The sequence below is a fragment of the Taeniopygia guttata genome, chromosome 4, assembly GCF_048771995.1.
Source record: "Taeniopygia guttata chromosome 4, bTaeGut7.mat, whole genome shotgun sequence".
Lineage (NCBI taxonomy): Eukaryota > Metazoa > Chordata > Aves > Passeriformes > Estrildidae > Taeniopygia > Taeniopygia guttata.
This window is the reverse complement of record NC_133028.1, coordinates 72,498,327-72,514,184: the sequence shown is the minus strand read 5'-3', so window position 1 is coordinate 72,514,184 and position 15,858 is coordinate 72,498,327. Positions and strand designations below refer to the sequence as shown.

The following is a 15,858-nucleotide window of genomic DNA, read 5'->3' as shown; positions in this document are numbered from 1 at the left end:
GAAGGAGGCAGGGAAGGAGGCAGGGATTGAGGGAAGGAAGCAGGGATGGAGGGAAGGAGGCAGGGATGGAGGGAAGGAGCAGGGATGGAGGCAGGGATTGAGGGAAGGAGCAGGGACTGAGGGATGGAGGAAGAGATTGAGGGAAGGAAGCAGGGATTGAGGGAAGGAGCAGGGATGGAGGCAGGGATTGAGGGAAAGAGCAGGGACTGACGGAAGGAACAGGAACCGAGGGAAAGAGGCAGGGATGGAGGCAGGGATGGAGGGAAGGAAGCAGGGATGGAGGGAAGGAGCAGGAACTGAGGGAAGGAGCAGGGATTGAGGGAAGGAGCAGGAACTGAGGGAAGGAGGCAGGGACTGAGGGAAGGAACAGGAACCGAGGGAAAGAGGCAGGGATGGAGGCAGGGACCGAGGGAAGGAGCAGGAACAGAGGGAAAGAGGCAGGAACCGAGGGAAAAAGGCAGGGATGGAGGCAGGGACTGAGGGAAGGAACAGAAACCGAAGGAAGGAGCAGGGATGGAGGCAGGGTTGAGGGAAGGAGTAGGAACTAAGGGAAGGAGCAGGAACTGAGGGATGGAGGCAGGCACCCCCGGGCGCTGCGCGGAAGGGATCGCAGAGCCGCTGAGCCGCCCGGCGCGCTCCCGTCCCGCCCAGCCCGCGCGCGGCCCGGCCGTGACGCAACGCACCCGACGCGCGGCGCGGCCAATGGGACGCCGCCCCCGGGGGCGGTGCTGCGCGCCGATTGGCTGTCGGGAGGCGGGCGCTGAGCAAAAGCAGCGCCGCGGAGCGCTGCCCGCTCAGAAACTGCCGGGAGCGGAGCCGGGACGGCAGCGCAGCGACACAGGGCTAGGAGAGAAGGCAGCAAAGAGGGAAAAAATCCCCACCGCGATCGGCACCGCCGTAACTGCACAGTGATGATGATGATGAGCGTATTCATAGCAATAAGAGAAGAAAAGGAGAGACCTCTGACAGACGAGAGAAAAATTTAAGATATTTTAATTAAAGAAGAAAATAAAAGGGAAATACCAGGGACATCGGGGAATGAAAGTTTTGGGTAGCTAAGCTGCTCTCTGCCTTTTTTTTTTTTTTTAAATATGAAATCTTTCTGCGGGTGATTTTTTTTTTAATTTCTGCCTTTTTTTCTGCCTTTTCCTTGCATCCAAAGAGGGCATGCCCACCGGCTGTTCCAGCAGCATCTACCCTCCAAGTCCCACCAGGAAGACAAACCGAGGACAATCTTGAAATACAAAAATTTCCTCCTTGGAATTTGCTGCTGCTGCTGTCTCCGCCGCCGCTGCTGCTGCCGCGGTGCAGTGCCAAGACTCTCGGAATAAATAAAAGAGGGCTACAGTGTGTCTCTAGCTACAGCCGGCTAATAGCTATTTTAGTTGGCCGTATATTTCGAAGATCACAGATGAAGCGGGGACGCCTGTCTTCTTCATTTGGTCAGCGTGTGAAACAATAATACCCGTCACAAAAAGGAGGGGGAGATGGGGGAGAAAAAAAATCCTAACATGAATCAGAAGAAATAGTATCTAGCATCCCCCCCCCAGTCCCCCAAACCAACCTTTCCCCCCTCCTTTCCCCCGATCCCCCTCTCTCTCTCTCTCTATCCACACGCTTGCAGGCGCGGACACGCGCGCGCGTGCACAGACACACACAGTCACACACACACACAGTCACACACACACACACACACACACAGTCACACACACACTGTACTGTGCATTTTCGGAGGAGGAGGTGGCTTTTGGAAGAGGAGGCAGCGGCGGTGTCGGGGAGGGGGGAATCTCTTTCCCCGTCTGGAGATGGTTGTGCTATTCCTCTTTGCCTCGCTCTGGATGCTGGAGGGGGCTTTTTGCCAGCTCCATTACACGGTGCAGGAAGAGCAGGAGCATGGCACGTTCGTGGGGAATATCGCCGAGGACCTGGGCTTGGACATTACAAAACTTTCGGCTCGGCGCTTCCAGACGGCGCCCAACTCCCGCAGCCCTTACCTGGAGCTTAACCTGGAAACCGGGGTGCTCTACGTGAACGAGAAGATCGACCGGGAGCAGATCTGCAAGCAGAGCCCCTCCTGCCTGCTGCACCTGGAGGTCTTCCTGGAGAACCCCCTGGAGCTGTTCCGGGTGGAGATCGAGGTGCTGGACATCAACGACAACCCGCCCTCCTTCCCGGAGCCCGACCTCACGGTGGAGATCTCGGAGAGCGCCACGCCGGGCACCCGCTTCCCGCTGGAGAGCGCCTTCGACCCCGACGTGGGCACCAACTCGCTGCGCACCTACGAGATCACCCCCAACAGCTACTTCTCCCTGGACGTGCAGACCCAGGGCGACGGGAACCGCTTCGCCGAGCTGGTGCTGGACCAGCCGCTGGACCGGGAGCAGCAGGCGGTGCACCGCTACGTGCTGACGGCGGTGGACGGCGGGCAGCCCCAGCAGCGCACCGGCACCGCCCTGCTCACCGTCAGGGTGCTGGACTCCAACGACAACGTCCCCGCCTTCGAGCAGCCCGTCTACACCGTGTCGCTGCCGGAGAACTCGCCGCCGGGCACGCTGGTGCTGCAGCTCAACGCCACGGACCCCGACGAGGGCCAGAACGGCGAGATCATCTACTCCTTCAGCAGCCACATCTCGGCCCGCGCCCGGGAGCTCTTCGGCATCGCGCCGCGCACCGGGCGCCTGGAGGTGAGCGGCGAGCTGGACTACGAGGAGAGCAGCGTCTACCAGGTGTACGTGCAAGCCAAGGACCTGGGGCCCAACGCCGTGCCCGCGCACTGCAAGGTGCTGGTGCGGGTGCTGGACGCCAACGACAACGCGCCCGAGATCAGCTTCTCCACCGTCAAGGAGGCGGTGAGCGAGGCGGCGGCGCCGGGCACCGTGGTGGCCCTGTTCAGCGTCTCGGACCGCGACTCGGAGGAGAACGGGCAGGTGCAGTGCGAGCTGCTGCAGGGCGACGCGCCCTTCCGCCTCAAGAGCTCCTTCAAGAACTACTACACCATCGTCACCGAGGGCCCGCTGGACCGCGAGCAGCCGGGCGGCGACGCCTACACGCTGACCGTGGTGGCCCGGGACCGCGGCGAGCCGCCGCTCAGCACCAGCAAGTCCATCCAGGTGCGGGTGAGCGACGTGAACGACAACGCGCCGCGCTTCAGCCAGCCCGTGTACCAGGTGTACGTGAGCGAGAACAACGTGCCCGGAGCCTACATCTACGCCGTCAGCGCCACCGACCGCGACCAGGGCGCCAACGCCCGCCTCGCCTACTCCATCCTGGAGAGCCAGATCCAGGGCATGTCCGTCTTCACCTACGTCTCCATCAACTCCGAGAACGGCTTTCTCTACGCCCTCCGCTCCTTCGACTACGAGCAGCTCAAGGAGTTCAGCTTTCAGGTGGAGGCCCGCGACGCGGGCGAGGAGCCGCAGCCGCTGGCCGGCAACGCCACCGTGCACATCATCGTGGTGGACCAGAACGACAACGCCCCCGCCATCGTCAGCCCCCTGCCCGGCCGGAACGGCACCCCGGCCCGGGAGGCGCTGCCCCGCGGCGCCGAGCCGGGCTACCTGGTCAGCCGGGTGGCGGCGGTGGACGCCGACGACGGCGAGAACGCCCGCCTCACCTACAGCATCGCGCGGGGCAACGAGGCCGGGCTGTTCCGCATGGACTGGCGCTCCGGGGAGCTGCGGACGGCCCGCAGGGTGCCGGCCAAGCGCGACCCGCAGCGCCCCTACGAGCTGGTCATCGAGGTGCGCGACCACGGGCAGCCGCCGCTCTCCTCCACCGCCGCCGTGCAGGTGGTGCTGGTGGACGGCGCGGGAGAGCGCTCCGGAGGCGGCGGGCCCGGCCCGGCCGCGGGCACCGGGCCCGGGAGCGGCGGCGGCTCCGGAGAGCATCGCCCCAGCCGCTCCGGGGGGGATAACGCGCTCGACCTCACCCTCATCCTCATCATCGCCCTGGGCTCCGTCTCCTTCATCTTCCTGCTGGCCATGATCGTCCTGGCGGTGCGCTGCCAGAAGGAGAAGAAGCTCAACATCTACACCTGCCTGGCCAGCGACTGCTGCCTGGGCTGCTGCTGCTGCTGCCCCTGCTGCAGCCGGCAGGCGCGGGCGCGCAAGAAGAAGCTCAGCAAGTCGGACATCATGCTGGTGCAGAGCTCCAACGTGCCGAGCAACCCCGCGCAGGTGCCGGTGGAGGAGTCGGGCAGCTTCGGCTCCCACCACCACAACCAGAACTACTGCTACCAAGTCTGCCTCACCCCCGAGTCCGCCAAGACCGACCTGATGTTCCTCAAGCCCTGTAGCCCCTCTCGCAGCACCGACGCCGAGCACAACCCCTGCGGGGCCATCGTCACCGGCTACGCCGACCAGCAGCCCGACATCATCTCCAACGGCAGCATTTTGTCCAGCGAGGTGAGCACCGGCACCCCCCTGCGTCCCGCATCCCCCCTTCATCCCCGAGCATCCTTCCCGAAGCTCCCGCTCCTCCTCCTCCTCCTCCTCTCCTGTCGGGAAAGGCGTTTTGCATTCCCAGTCCCCCTGTAGTCCATCCTCTCTGTGGCAGCCCAGCGCGTTCCCCCGAGCCCCCCTGGCACCCCCGGTGCCTCTGGAGGGATCTGCCCCCGGCTGGGCAGCATCGGAGCTGTGGCTTGAGAGATGGGGGAGGTTGCGGCTCTTTGCGGAATCTCTCCGCTTGACGAGGCTGAAGTGACGTGAGGTGTAATCACAGGGTGTGCTGAAGCAATTTTAAACCGTGTCTTTTTCCTTCCCGAAGTATTTGCATGTGCGTGTAAAGCTTTGGGGGAACCCCCCTTTGGCACTGTGACAGTTGCTGTAGTTGCCAGGAGCTTTAATTAATTTGTGAATTAGGGTTTAACAATTGACTTTTCACAGCTCTTTATAACCCCAAAGTTTGTAAAGAAGAGCAGCAAGAAAGAGTGTCTGTAAAATTGTGTGCTGAGACCTAATGTCCCCTGCAATCTCGCCTGTGTCGTGTTTCCCGGTGTGTAGAGAGTTTTTACTAAAGCATTTACCATGCCATATTACTCTCTCATTAATCATTTTGTGCTGGGTTAGCTCATATATATTGTCAGCCCCTTTCTGCCTGTGCACTAGTGAAAACCTCCCATTCTCTCTTACCCTACTGAAACATCAATGTTGTCCAGTCTGACAAAGGTAGTTTGAATGGTATGTTCTAAGGCATTAAGTTTTGCAGTGAAATCTCTAATATTGATTTGTAGTACTGACCTTGCCTCACAATGTCTACAAAACTCCTGGCTTCTGCTGCCTTTTTAAGGACTTGAGGGTATCTCAATGTATTTTTTTTTTCTTTATGGTGCAATACCAGTACCATCTAAGTAGTCCACAACTCCAGAAATAGTTATGCTAATTTTTTGTGGGAGTCCTTGTGATGCTCAACAGTGTGCACAGTGAGAAAACATGAGAGTCTTGTCTCAAACAACTCCAGAAAAATCCCTTGCGCCTTCCCATCCATGTGACTAAGATCTAATTTTTTCCCCCTTTACATTCTAGCAACAGATTTTGCAGGCCTACTTGCAGCTAAGCATTGCCATTTATAGTGAATATGGTGAGATGCTCCCTTGTATATTTTCTGCTGCTGGTTACAGAAATAACAAGAGTTTATATCTCTGCCAATAATTTCTTTTCTCCTAGACAAAGCATCAGCGGGCTGAGCTCAGTTATCTAGTTGACAGACCCCGACGAGTAAACAGGTAGGAAGGAGCCTTGGTTTCCTCATGCATGCTTTAGCAATGAATGGTGTGCAGAAATGTATTTACTACCGATGTGACAGGGTAGTAAAGCAGTGGGAAGTTGAATATATGTAGATGCACTAAATAAGTTGAAATTACGGCTTTTCTAAACTGATTTCAAAACTGTCTGAAAAGAGAACAAAATCTCGGTTTGTGTTAGTCTAGAACGTGCTTCAAATACTTAATAATATGCTCCTGTAGGGTTTTGCAGAAAACATTGTCTTGCTGAGTTAAAGTTCACAGACCAGCTTAAGGAAGTGCTGCCAAGTTACTTTTACCAACTACCTGAAATCCAGGAGTAATAACCCTTGCTGTCCCCTGCAAGGTCCTGACATCCCTCCTGGTTTGGTTGGTGGTGGGCAGGGCACCTCGGTGGAATCCGTGCAGCAGGCAGGAGCTGTGGCCGGGGGGAGAAATGCAGCACCAGTGTTTGGCCGTGTGATGGCGGAAGAATGTTTCCTGAGCTGCTCTTTCATGTGTGTTCTAATGTAAAGATGTTTCTGTGTCTAGTTCTGCATTCCAGGAAGCAGACATAGTAAGCTCTAAGGACAGTGGTCACGGAGACAGTGAGCAAGGAGACAGTGATCATGATGCCACTAATCGAGGTCAATCCTCTGGTAAGTCTGATAAGAGAATGGAAATATTGGCTCTTTCAGTAGGGAGACTAGAAGGAAGAGTTACTTATGGGAATATAATACAAGAGAGGCGTACATAAGGTGAGCATATCTATTTTTTGGGAGGCTGGGTTTACATCAGCTTGCTGCTACACTTGCCTGGACAAGGAGGCAATTTTGAACCTCTTTTGGTCACAGAGCAGAATTTATTCCATTCATTTGGCTGGGGATGGGAATTGGTGTGTTATACTGCGTCATTCACTGTAGCAAAACTTCCTGCACGTTAAAACAAAGTTATTGGTACATTTTATAGTGCATTTTCTCCTGTGGCAGATTTAGAGAATTTCAAAGCATTAAGCTGTTCTGTTTAGTAGGCACTTCAGCTGGCACAGCAATGAGAAGTGAAGGAGGAGTTCCCAAGGGAAAGAATGAATCCAATGACTGAATGACAGCCAGACTGTGAGGTTTTTTTTTTGCAGGGGATCAGTGGAGACACATTGGGTGCTCTGAATGTGTAATACCTTAGAATATTCTGAGGATTGTCTGTTAATTCAAGTTGAGACGCTATATAGTGCAAGTGGTGTCCATGTTAATAAGGTATTATTAAATACATTTTCTTGACAGAAGAGAGAAAGGCTTTAAAAGACTATGAATCACTTAGGAAATACACACATTGCAGTGTTATGCCCATATGTAGGGCTTGCTGTCTTAGTTCTCATACTGTCAGTTTGCTTCTGAAAGGAACATTTGTTCAGAGCCTGTGCATTAGAATTCACGCTCACCCTCACTCTGCATTTTAGCTACAAATGCTGGGCCTTCTTTCCTACCACAGCCTCCACAGGTCTGGTACATCTTTGTGCCTTTCCCCTTGTTTCCTCTGTGCTCTGTCACGTACAAAGGTTTGCTACAACCGTGTCATACAAAATACTGTCAGTTCTGCTTTTTGTGTTTTCCCCTGACCCCCACCTTAGGGGACAGCAGGGCAGGGGACCCGGTGCTGTCACAGCAGTGCTGCCTCACCCTCCTGCTCTGTTAATGTCCCCTATTTTCCTGCTGCTGCAGTCACTCTGCCCCTAACGATGGGAAACCCAGGCACCAGGGGAAGAGGAGGCTGCCACAGGGCCTCTTTCTATTGCTGCAAGTCATTAATATGCAGACCTAATGAGACTTGAGAAGAGCCAAGAGTCTCTGGAGCTCCCTGCTTCTTGCAGGGCTTCATGCTAAGTGAACAGAGTGTCTATTTTGTGTCTGGGAACCTGACAACAAACCAGGTCTTGCCAGAAGTTTACATCTGAACACAGAGCCTCTTTCATTTTTGGCCTATATATGGCGTATGATTTATTATTGTTCGAAAAAGCCATGCATTTAGCCTCCCCCCACCCTTTCTTTTGCACTCTTTCTGATGCAGCAATCAGGGCTACTGAGTTATAAAAAGCTCTCTCTCCTCCTGCCCTCCCTGCGTTCCTGTTTTTTTCCCCTCTTTTACGCATTTTACTGCAGCAGTCATCTCCATGAACATTTCAATCAGCTTAGTCCCTCAACATAATGAACCATAATAACCAAACAGGAGAGAAAAGAATAAACATCTGCAGAAGGGGCTGGATTTGACTGATGGTGGGAATATAATCATATAGTTGCACATCAACTGAAAGCTATTTCCTTTAGATGCATTCTGTGCTGTTGTTGTTGTGCCTCTCTTCTTTATGCTTTCCCTCCATTTTAGAAGTAGACTATGAACACTTGTCATATTTGGCATTGATCCTTAGTGGGGTAAATTCTTCTTCATTTCTAATTTATCAAATAGTGGAGAAAACCTATTCTGTACTTTTAAATTATTTCAAATAATTTAAGAATCTGATGTGATTTGTGAACTTTTTTATCTTCAGTGGTGATCATGTAGTCAGTAATGAAAGCTGACAATCAGGCTTGGTCTACTCACAATTAATAGTTTGAAATGAAATCTCAGAATACTCACAATTTCACAAATCACACCAGATTCTTAAATGATTTGAAATTATTTAAAAGCATGATATGCTTTGTGAACTTCTGTACCTTCAGTGGTGATCATGTAATAAGTAATGAAAACTGACAATGAGGCTTAGTCTACTCAAAATTAGTAGTTTGAACTGAAAACTCACAATACACCAATTTAATATATTGGTACTGAGATTTGATAATAATTTGCATGCACCATTTTTTTAAATGCCAGTCCCAAATAAATATTTCAATACAAATCTCTGTAGAAACAGCTTTAATTTTCTTCACACATATTGTCTACTTTTCCTGTAAATTTTGGGCTGAATCATGCTGTCTTCATGCAAATAATGTGCCCTTTTACCTCAGTGATGACAAGATATTTTCACATAAATCTTCACTCTTGCTATGAGCTTCTGGGGATGAATTTTATGGGGAAAAAATCTTGTTTGCTCTCAAATGGCTAGAGGAAAAATAGAGGGAATGACTTCTCAATTGCTTTGGTCATTCTGATTCTGTATAATAAATTATTTCTAAATTACTGAAGGAAAACACACTGATAACATATCAGCAGTTTGGGCTGGTTTTTATTCCAGGATGTTACCTGTTACTATGCAACATCGTATTTGATTTCAAAAGCATCAGAAAATATTTTGTAGGTAATTCACACTGGCAGACCAAACTCATTTCCCAGCAGTTTTAGCCAGCAGCATGTTCTGCTGGCAAAACATCCTTCTGTCACTGGTTGACAGTCCTGGGGCACACAGGTGGCTGTTCTGTAGGAGCCCACTGCTATCCAAACTGTGCTGCCATGGTCAGGTAGCAGCTGGGAAGGAAAAACACGTAGGATGAAAATCCTTCACATGGCCACAGCTTTATCTTGCACAGTTATTTAGTGAAAAATCTGAACTATGCTGTTCTACATATCATAATATGTTTTCTTGGGTTTTGGCATTAGATCATAGTTCACATTTTCACAAAATATTTTTTCTTAAAAGTGACTTAATCATGTTTTGAATGTGCTGAAATGCATGGAAGGGATTAATTTTTTTCCCCATTAAAGTAACACATAAATACCTCATGCTTATCCACATTCTTACCTGCCTTAATACTGACACAGTACTAAAGTACTGTCATCTGCTTTTGGCAGGGAATGGCAAGGAGTGAGATGCTCCAGATCCTAATTTTTTGTGGGTTGAATACTTATTTCATTGACTGGGTTAGTAATCCCTGCTTTTTGAAAAAAATGACTTTACAAAGGGGAAGAAGTGCAGGAGGCTTTTGGCAAACAGAGGAGGGGTTTCTCAGACCCTGGGATCTCATGAGCTGAGCTCTTCTTTGAAAATGTTTGAGGGAAAAGCTGCTACTTGTTGTAGAACAAACACAACTTCAGCTTCTTACTCACAGCTGCATTCCAGCCCTGTTCTGTAGGAGTAGTTCTCAAGCATGAGGTTAGTTTATTTCCCATGGTTGATTAATTTCTTGGCCTCCCTTGTGGAACTGCCAGCTTGGGTGCCAATTAATACTCTGCATGTGTGTACATTTAAATTGTATGGTTAGACACCTGTCCTGTAAGATTTGGACTTGTGCCATCAATTTATTTCATATGGTTGCTCACGAGCTACTTGGCTTTCCCAAGCAGAGTCCATCACAGTATTATCCTTTTTTTTTTTTAATGGAATTGGCACAATATCTCAGAGGCACTTTAGGGAGGAATGCCCAAGATGAGGAGTCAAGTAGATGCACTGCCTCAAATATCCTGTAAAATGCATCAGCTTTTTTTGGTCTGTTTTTAGACAGTTTACACTGGTGACTGGCTGAAACCTGAAATTAGGCTTTTCTTGTTGGATTTTATGAAGGAAAGCAGTGAGGATTTAATGCAAAGGCACAGGGTGAAACACTGGCTCACACCTCTTCAGTATAGATTAGCTGAATGCCAAGAGGGTTCATTATGGCAGGAGAGCTGCAATATTTCAGTGTCCATAAGGAGAGGAATAAGAGAAGTCAGAAGTTCAGTGATAAAGGGACAGAGAAAACCAGTATTTCCTCTGAGCCTATGCAGACTGACAGCTAAATCCTGTTTTTTGAAGATCACTTGGGCAAAAAGTCTATCTCAGATAAAGTGAGAGTGAACATGAAAATGGCTTAGAAAAGTGCTTTGACTGAAGCTAAGTGCTACTTCTATTTTTTGTTAGTTGTTTTTTCCCCCCTCTTCTTCCTTGGCCTGCATGCTTAAAATGTCCAAATCTCAGTGGTCCAGATAGGCCTTTGAAACTAAGATTTCAAAGAGCTGAATATTGATGATATTTGAGTCTTTACTTATGTTTTGATGCAGATGAAGTCAGTTTTATCCAAGGCACAACACCAATTACTTAGCAAGAAAGAGTGATGATAACTCTGTTTTATAAAGTCCAATTCTTCAGTAGATAGCTACCAAGTATGTTGACATCATTATCCTTATTTAACAATGCTAAACGTGAATTATGGGAAATGAGCAACTTGCTCATTGATAATCTAACCAAATGGATAATTATTCTGCGAATGGGAGCTCTGATTCCCTACATCACCTATCTCACATCTAACTAGCACAGGAGAAACAGAAATGTCATTTATTTCTAAGTAAAAGGCAAGTTTCTGAAAAAAAAAATTGTACACATTGGGGGAAAAACCCCTCTCAATAATGGTATTGCAAAAAATGCTTCATTGGCATTTAATGTGTATATTTATTTTTGTTACAACTTTTACTGAGTGATGAAATTTTCACTTGTTGCTCTTGGTGTATGGTTCTTCTCCCTTAATTAATTTGAGAAAGGATGCATTATATAAAAATGGATTTAGGCCTAATTTTTTGCCTTGACAAAACAGTCTTTCAAACCAATTAAAACTCGCAGAGAAATTTTGAATTTTCTCCTTTTGAAATATGAAAAGGAAGCAAATTGTGAACACGCTTCCAGAATGCACTGCTGCCAAGTCTGTGATTCAAAGCACCTGAGTTCAGGTACTTCAGACATCAAACTTAATTAACACCTTTCCTTGTTCTTGGCAGCTTTTGAGGGACGGGCAGGGTTTTTTTTCCTTTAAAATCTGCAAAGTCAAGGTTGTGGGAGGGCTCATGTTGCCCACTTGGCCCCCTGGAAATGAAATAGGGGTGAGTTAGTGGCCTTTGCCATGAGTTGTTCCATGTATGCTGCATTTGGAATAATGCAATGCTGATCTCTGTCAGAACTTCAGTGCACTCTGCCTGTTTGGATCCACAAAGGGCATTTGAAATTCCTAATTCGGAGTCCCCTCTAAAATCTCAGTTTATCTGTATGTGCAAGGTCTAACAGCATAACTAAGGGAAAAAATAAAAATACAAAGCATTTTTCTCTAATGTGGGCTTGTAATTATGCTGGTTAGTTTAGTTCAGAAGGATTATATATATATATGTATAACTCAATTTATGAGGGAGATGAGATGGAAGTGTTAAACTACTGAACATTTTGTTATAAATCAAGAATATGGTTCTTGAGGTATGCAGGGGTTCTGTGCTGTCTGACTTCTTTACCATGATATGTCCTTCCTTCCTGGAAAAGAGCAAATAGCCCTTACTCTTCCCCAATGGTGTGTTCAATGTGTTTCAGTTAGAGGCAGAAAACTCTATACTGTGACCCACAGGAAAAAGGTGGGGAAGAATAGGCAGCATTCATACCACAGGCAGTGTAAATTGCATGGCTGCCCAGGGATTTTGAAAATAAGCTGCTAATTTGAATTTCTTTTCTGTCAAAATACTAAACCCGAGGGCTTGGTTCTGCACCTGTTAAACTCTTAGGGACTGTAGTGACTGCCTCAGGCTGGAACCATTCCTAACCCCTGGCTCTCTGGACATGTTCTTCCCATTCTAAACAACCATTTGCATTTAGCCATATGTTCCAGCAGAGTATATTTAAATTCCAATGTATATACATTTTTTTTTTTCTTTTTACAAGTTCTCAAAGAGAGAAAAATTTTGCAGTACAAGCTTATGCTTTATATCCCCTACATTCATTACTTTGTTTATTCAAAATCCTGATTTATAGTGGCTATAACATCTCTTTTATAATAAGCTGTTATATAATTCCATTCAGGGCACTGCAGTAGACAACCAGTTTTCAAAAGGGAACAAAAAAAATATTTGGATAGAGACATTTTGCAGTTTAGCAGCTGATGTTAGAACAAAATAGTAAAATGGAGGGTAATTCTCCAGGTGAAATAAAGGCTTATGAAAGGAAGAAACAGATATATATTTTAATGCATATACTTAAACCAATATTTTTCTAATCTTTCCCTCCCCATAGACCAAAGAATATAATTTAATATTTGCCCCTAAGTTTTTCTTTCTCCTGTCTTTCAGGAAAAGTTGGATGAATATGGTCACTGATACATTATCAGCAAAAGGGAACTGTAATAATTTTCTTATTAAATATAGGGCTATTTGTTTTTTACATGTAGCTTTGCCAAGAAGTCTGCAAATTGAAATAACTATTTTGTGTTTATTGTCCCTTAAAGCTTTGGAAAGGCAAAAGATTTTTTCTTCAGATATTTCAATACATTAAATACACAAACACATGGATTTATAAACATTGTTAGATATGAATTTCTTTCTGGGAAGCCTGCATCTAAATATTTCTTTTCAGTCTTTGATAACTACTGCCACTACAGAATTTATATTTGCACTATTTTTCTCCTTGCCTGATGATCTTCATCTGATTCCTTGGGCATATCTGCAGTTCACATTTGCATTCTTCAACAGTTCACTGATCAGAAATATATTTTCAGGCTTCTGCATGCCAATTATCAAGGCAAGCTTCTAATCGAAACTGGACCTGGCATTGTATATTGCTTAATTTAAAATTAAAAAGTCATTATAAAGTGAGATTAATCTGAGACAAAAGCTTTTGTTTCTCATTTCCTCATGATTTCTTTTTTGTCTAAATGATTGCCTTTCTTACTCAAGAACTTGTTGATAGCTCATAATCAGTGCTCCTTTCTGAAGAGATTGTTTTTTTTGTAGGATGAGATATTACATAAATATTATTAATATAATTCAAATTATAGTTCAAAACTGTGGTAGAATTCTTAATACTAATCCTCACAGTGAAGATCGAGCTAATCCAGTTCTTCACAATGTTGCCTGGTAAATGAGTTACATTACATGAATCTTATTACAGAATCAGCTGGGTTGGAAAAGAGCTTTGAGATCACAGAGTCCAACCTGTGCCCTAACAGCACCTTGTGAGCCAGGCCATGGCACTGAGTGCCACATCCTTACACCTCCAGGCACGTCCTTGAGTTGTTCCTTAAACCCCTCCAAGGGACAGCGGCTCCACCACCTCCCTGTCCTGACACCTGGTCACCTTTTCTGTGAGGAAATTCCTCCCAATGTCCCACCCAAACCTCCCCTGGCACAGCTTAAGGCTCTGTCCTCTTCCCCTGTACTGCAGCTCTTCAGAAATTTTCCTGTTTCTGTTATGAGTAGCGTTATTTTTTTTGTAATTCTAATGAAGCGCTTGTAAATGCAGTGTTTATAACAGATTTAGTTCAGTTTTGACACACACCTAAGATGCTCGGTTCTCTTTATAAATACAAGCAAGAGAGGTTGTTTTTGTACTGTTCTGCTTGTTAGTATGGTGCTGAAGATTGTATTGGTTTAACACAAGCAGCAGCTAAGCACCACACAGTTGCTTGCTCATTCTCCTAGTGGGATGGGAAGGAGAATCAGAAAAAAGTACAACTTGTGGGCTGAGATAAGAATAGTTTAATACTTGAAATACATATTACAATAGCAATAATAACCAAATGGAGAAAGAGGATTGAAAATTGAGAAGTGATGCACGCTACACTTGCTCGCCAGGCACTGATTGCTGCTCAGCCCAGCCCTGAGCAGTGCTTGGCCCCTCCCTGCCACCTCCCAGTTCATATACTGGGCATGATGCTCTCTGGTATGGAATTAGCCCTTGGCCAGCTCATATCAGCTGTCTGGCCAAGCTCCCTCTCACCTTCTTGTGCATTTCCTCATGGTAGAGCATGGGACACTGAAATATCCCAGATTTAGTGTAAGCACTACTGAGCAACTACCCAAACATTGTTATGTTAAATCCAAAACACTGTCCCAGCTAGTAGGAAGAAAATGAGCTCTATCCCACCCAAAAGCAGGACAAACCAACTTGGAGATGCTGGTGTTTATTTTACTCTGTCCCTGTGGTTTCCTACACCATTCCTCACAAGTATAATCCAATGATTTAGAGACTCTTAGCCTGGAAATATTCCTTTGGAAGGCTGATCTGAAAGTAGTCAAAAGCTGCATTGCTTGTCATTTGAGATCTTAAGAGCATTAAAGGATTTGTAAGCAAACAGCTTCATGTTGGCATGGATAATTGTTTGCTTATACAGGGGAAGCATTAACAATTTTTTTGATAGCATCCACAGCCACATTGCACTGGACTACAGTTGCCTTTGTACTGCTAATTACAGTATTTTATTATAGGGTTCTGTCCCATTTCTTGGATGACTTGATAATGGCAAGGACTGCTGCAGCAGCACTGAAAACTGTCTCTGAAAGAGTGATGTAAGGATTGACTGAGCTCTCCTGATCGCTTGGAAGTTCAATTCCTACTTTGTAACATCTGCTCTTAATATCAACAGGCCCCAGCTCTATACCAATGTATGCACAGATAGTTCTTTTATAGGCCTCGTTAATGTTTCATTTCATAAATGAAATCTGGGATTTCTAAATCCAAGCTTATAATTTCTTTGGTCAGAGACACATTTATGTAGAAACAATTCCTTCATGTTCTTAAGCAGGTATTTTCAACCAGTGAGCCACAGACATCAAGCTGCAAGCAGACTGAATCTTGTATGAATGGGTTCCAGACAACGAGGTCTGCAAGTGATTTTATGAGACAGAACCACCGATACTCTTCTTCTTGTGATTATTTGTGTGTGTGTGTGACATTCTGGCATTTAGTTAGGTGTGTTGCAGGGTGTCTTTGACTTCTGAAGACTGGACAGCTTTTATGTTGTTGAGGAAATGAAACTAGTGGAAGAAGTTCTTACCACATTTCTCTTTCCGCTTCTTTCCTTGGCATAATCTTATCTGTCAGCAGCTGTTGGTGATGCTGAAGCTTATATCTGCAGTTTGTTTTTCTTTCATGCTTGCAGGCATGGATCTGTTCTCCAATTGCACAGAGGAGTGTAAAGCACTGGGCCACTCGGATCGGTGCTGGATGCCTTCCTTTGTCCCATCCGACGGACGCCAAGCTGCAGATTACCGCAGCAATCTGCACGTGCCTGGCATGGACTCCGTTCCAGACACTGAGGTGTTTGAAACACCAGAAGCCCAGCCCGGGGCAGAAAGGTCCTTCTCCACCTTCGGCAAAGAGAAGGCCCTTCACAACAGTCTGGAAAGGAAGGAGTTCGATGGACTGCTGTCTAATACACGAGCGCCTTACAAGCCACCATATTTGAGTAAGTACTGTTCAAAAAGCTCTA

The 15,858-nt window shown here is 46.9% G+C and overlaps 1 protein-coding gene across 7 annotated transcripts in view; it reads left to right on the top strand.

Annotated features, from left to right (window-relative positions):
* Nucleotides 1-779: 779 nt before the first annotated feature.
* Nucleotides 780-15,858, top strand: part of PCDH10 (protocadherin 10) — a 108,776-nt gene continuing 93,697 nt past the window's right edge. For 5 of the 7 annotated variants that reach the window (XR_012055864.1, XM_072928954.1, XM_072928956.1 and 2 more), the window contains exons 1-4: nt 1,660-4,403; nt 5,664-5,722; nt 6,272-6,378; nt 15,505-15,834. Coding sequence is in view for 6 of the 7 variants with exons in the window: in XM_072928954.1 (XP_072785055.1) it covers nt 1,806-4,403; nt 5,664-5,722; nt 6,272-6,378; nt 15,505-15,834 (3,094 nt within the window). In the remaining variant the exon portion in view is untranslated. Of the gene's footprint in view, nt 4,404-5,663; nt 5,723-6,271; nt 6,379-15,504; nt 15,835-15,858 lie in introns of all 7 variants that reach the window. The other 2 variants (XM_030272262.4, XM_030272260.4) reach the window with 2 other exon arrangements.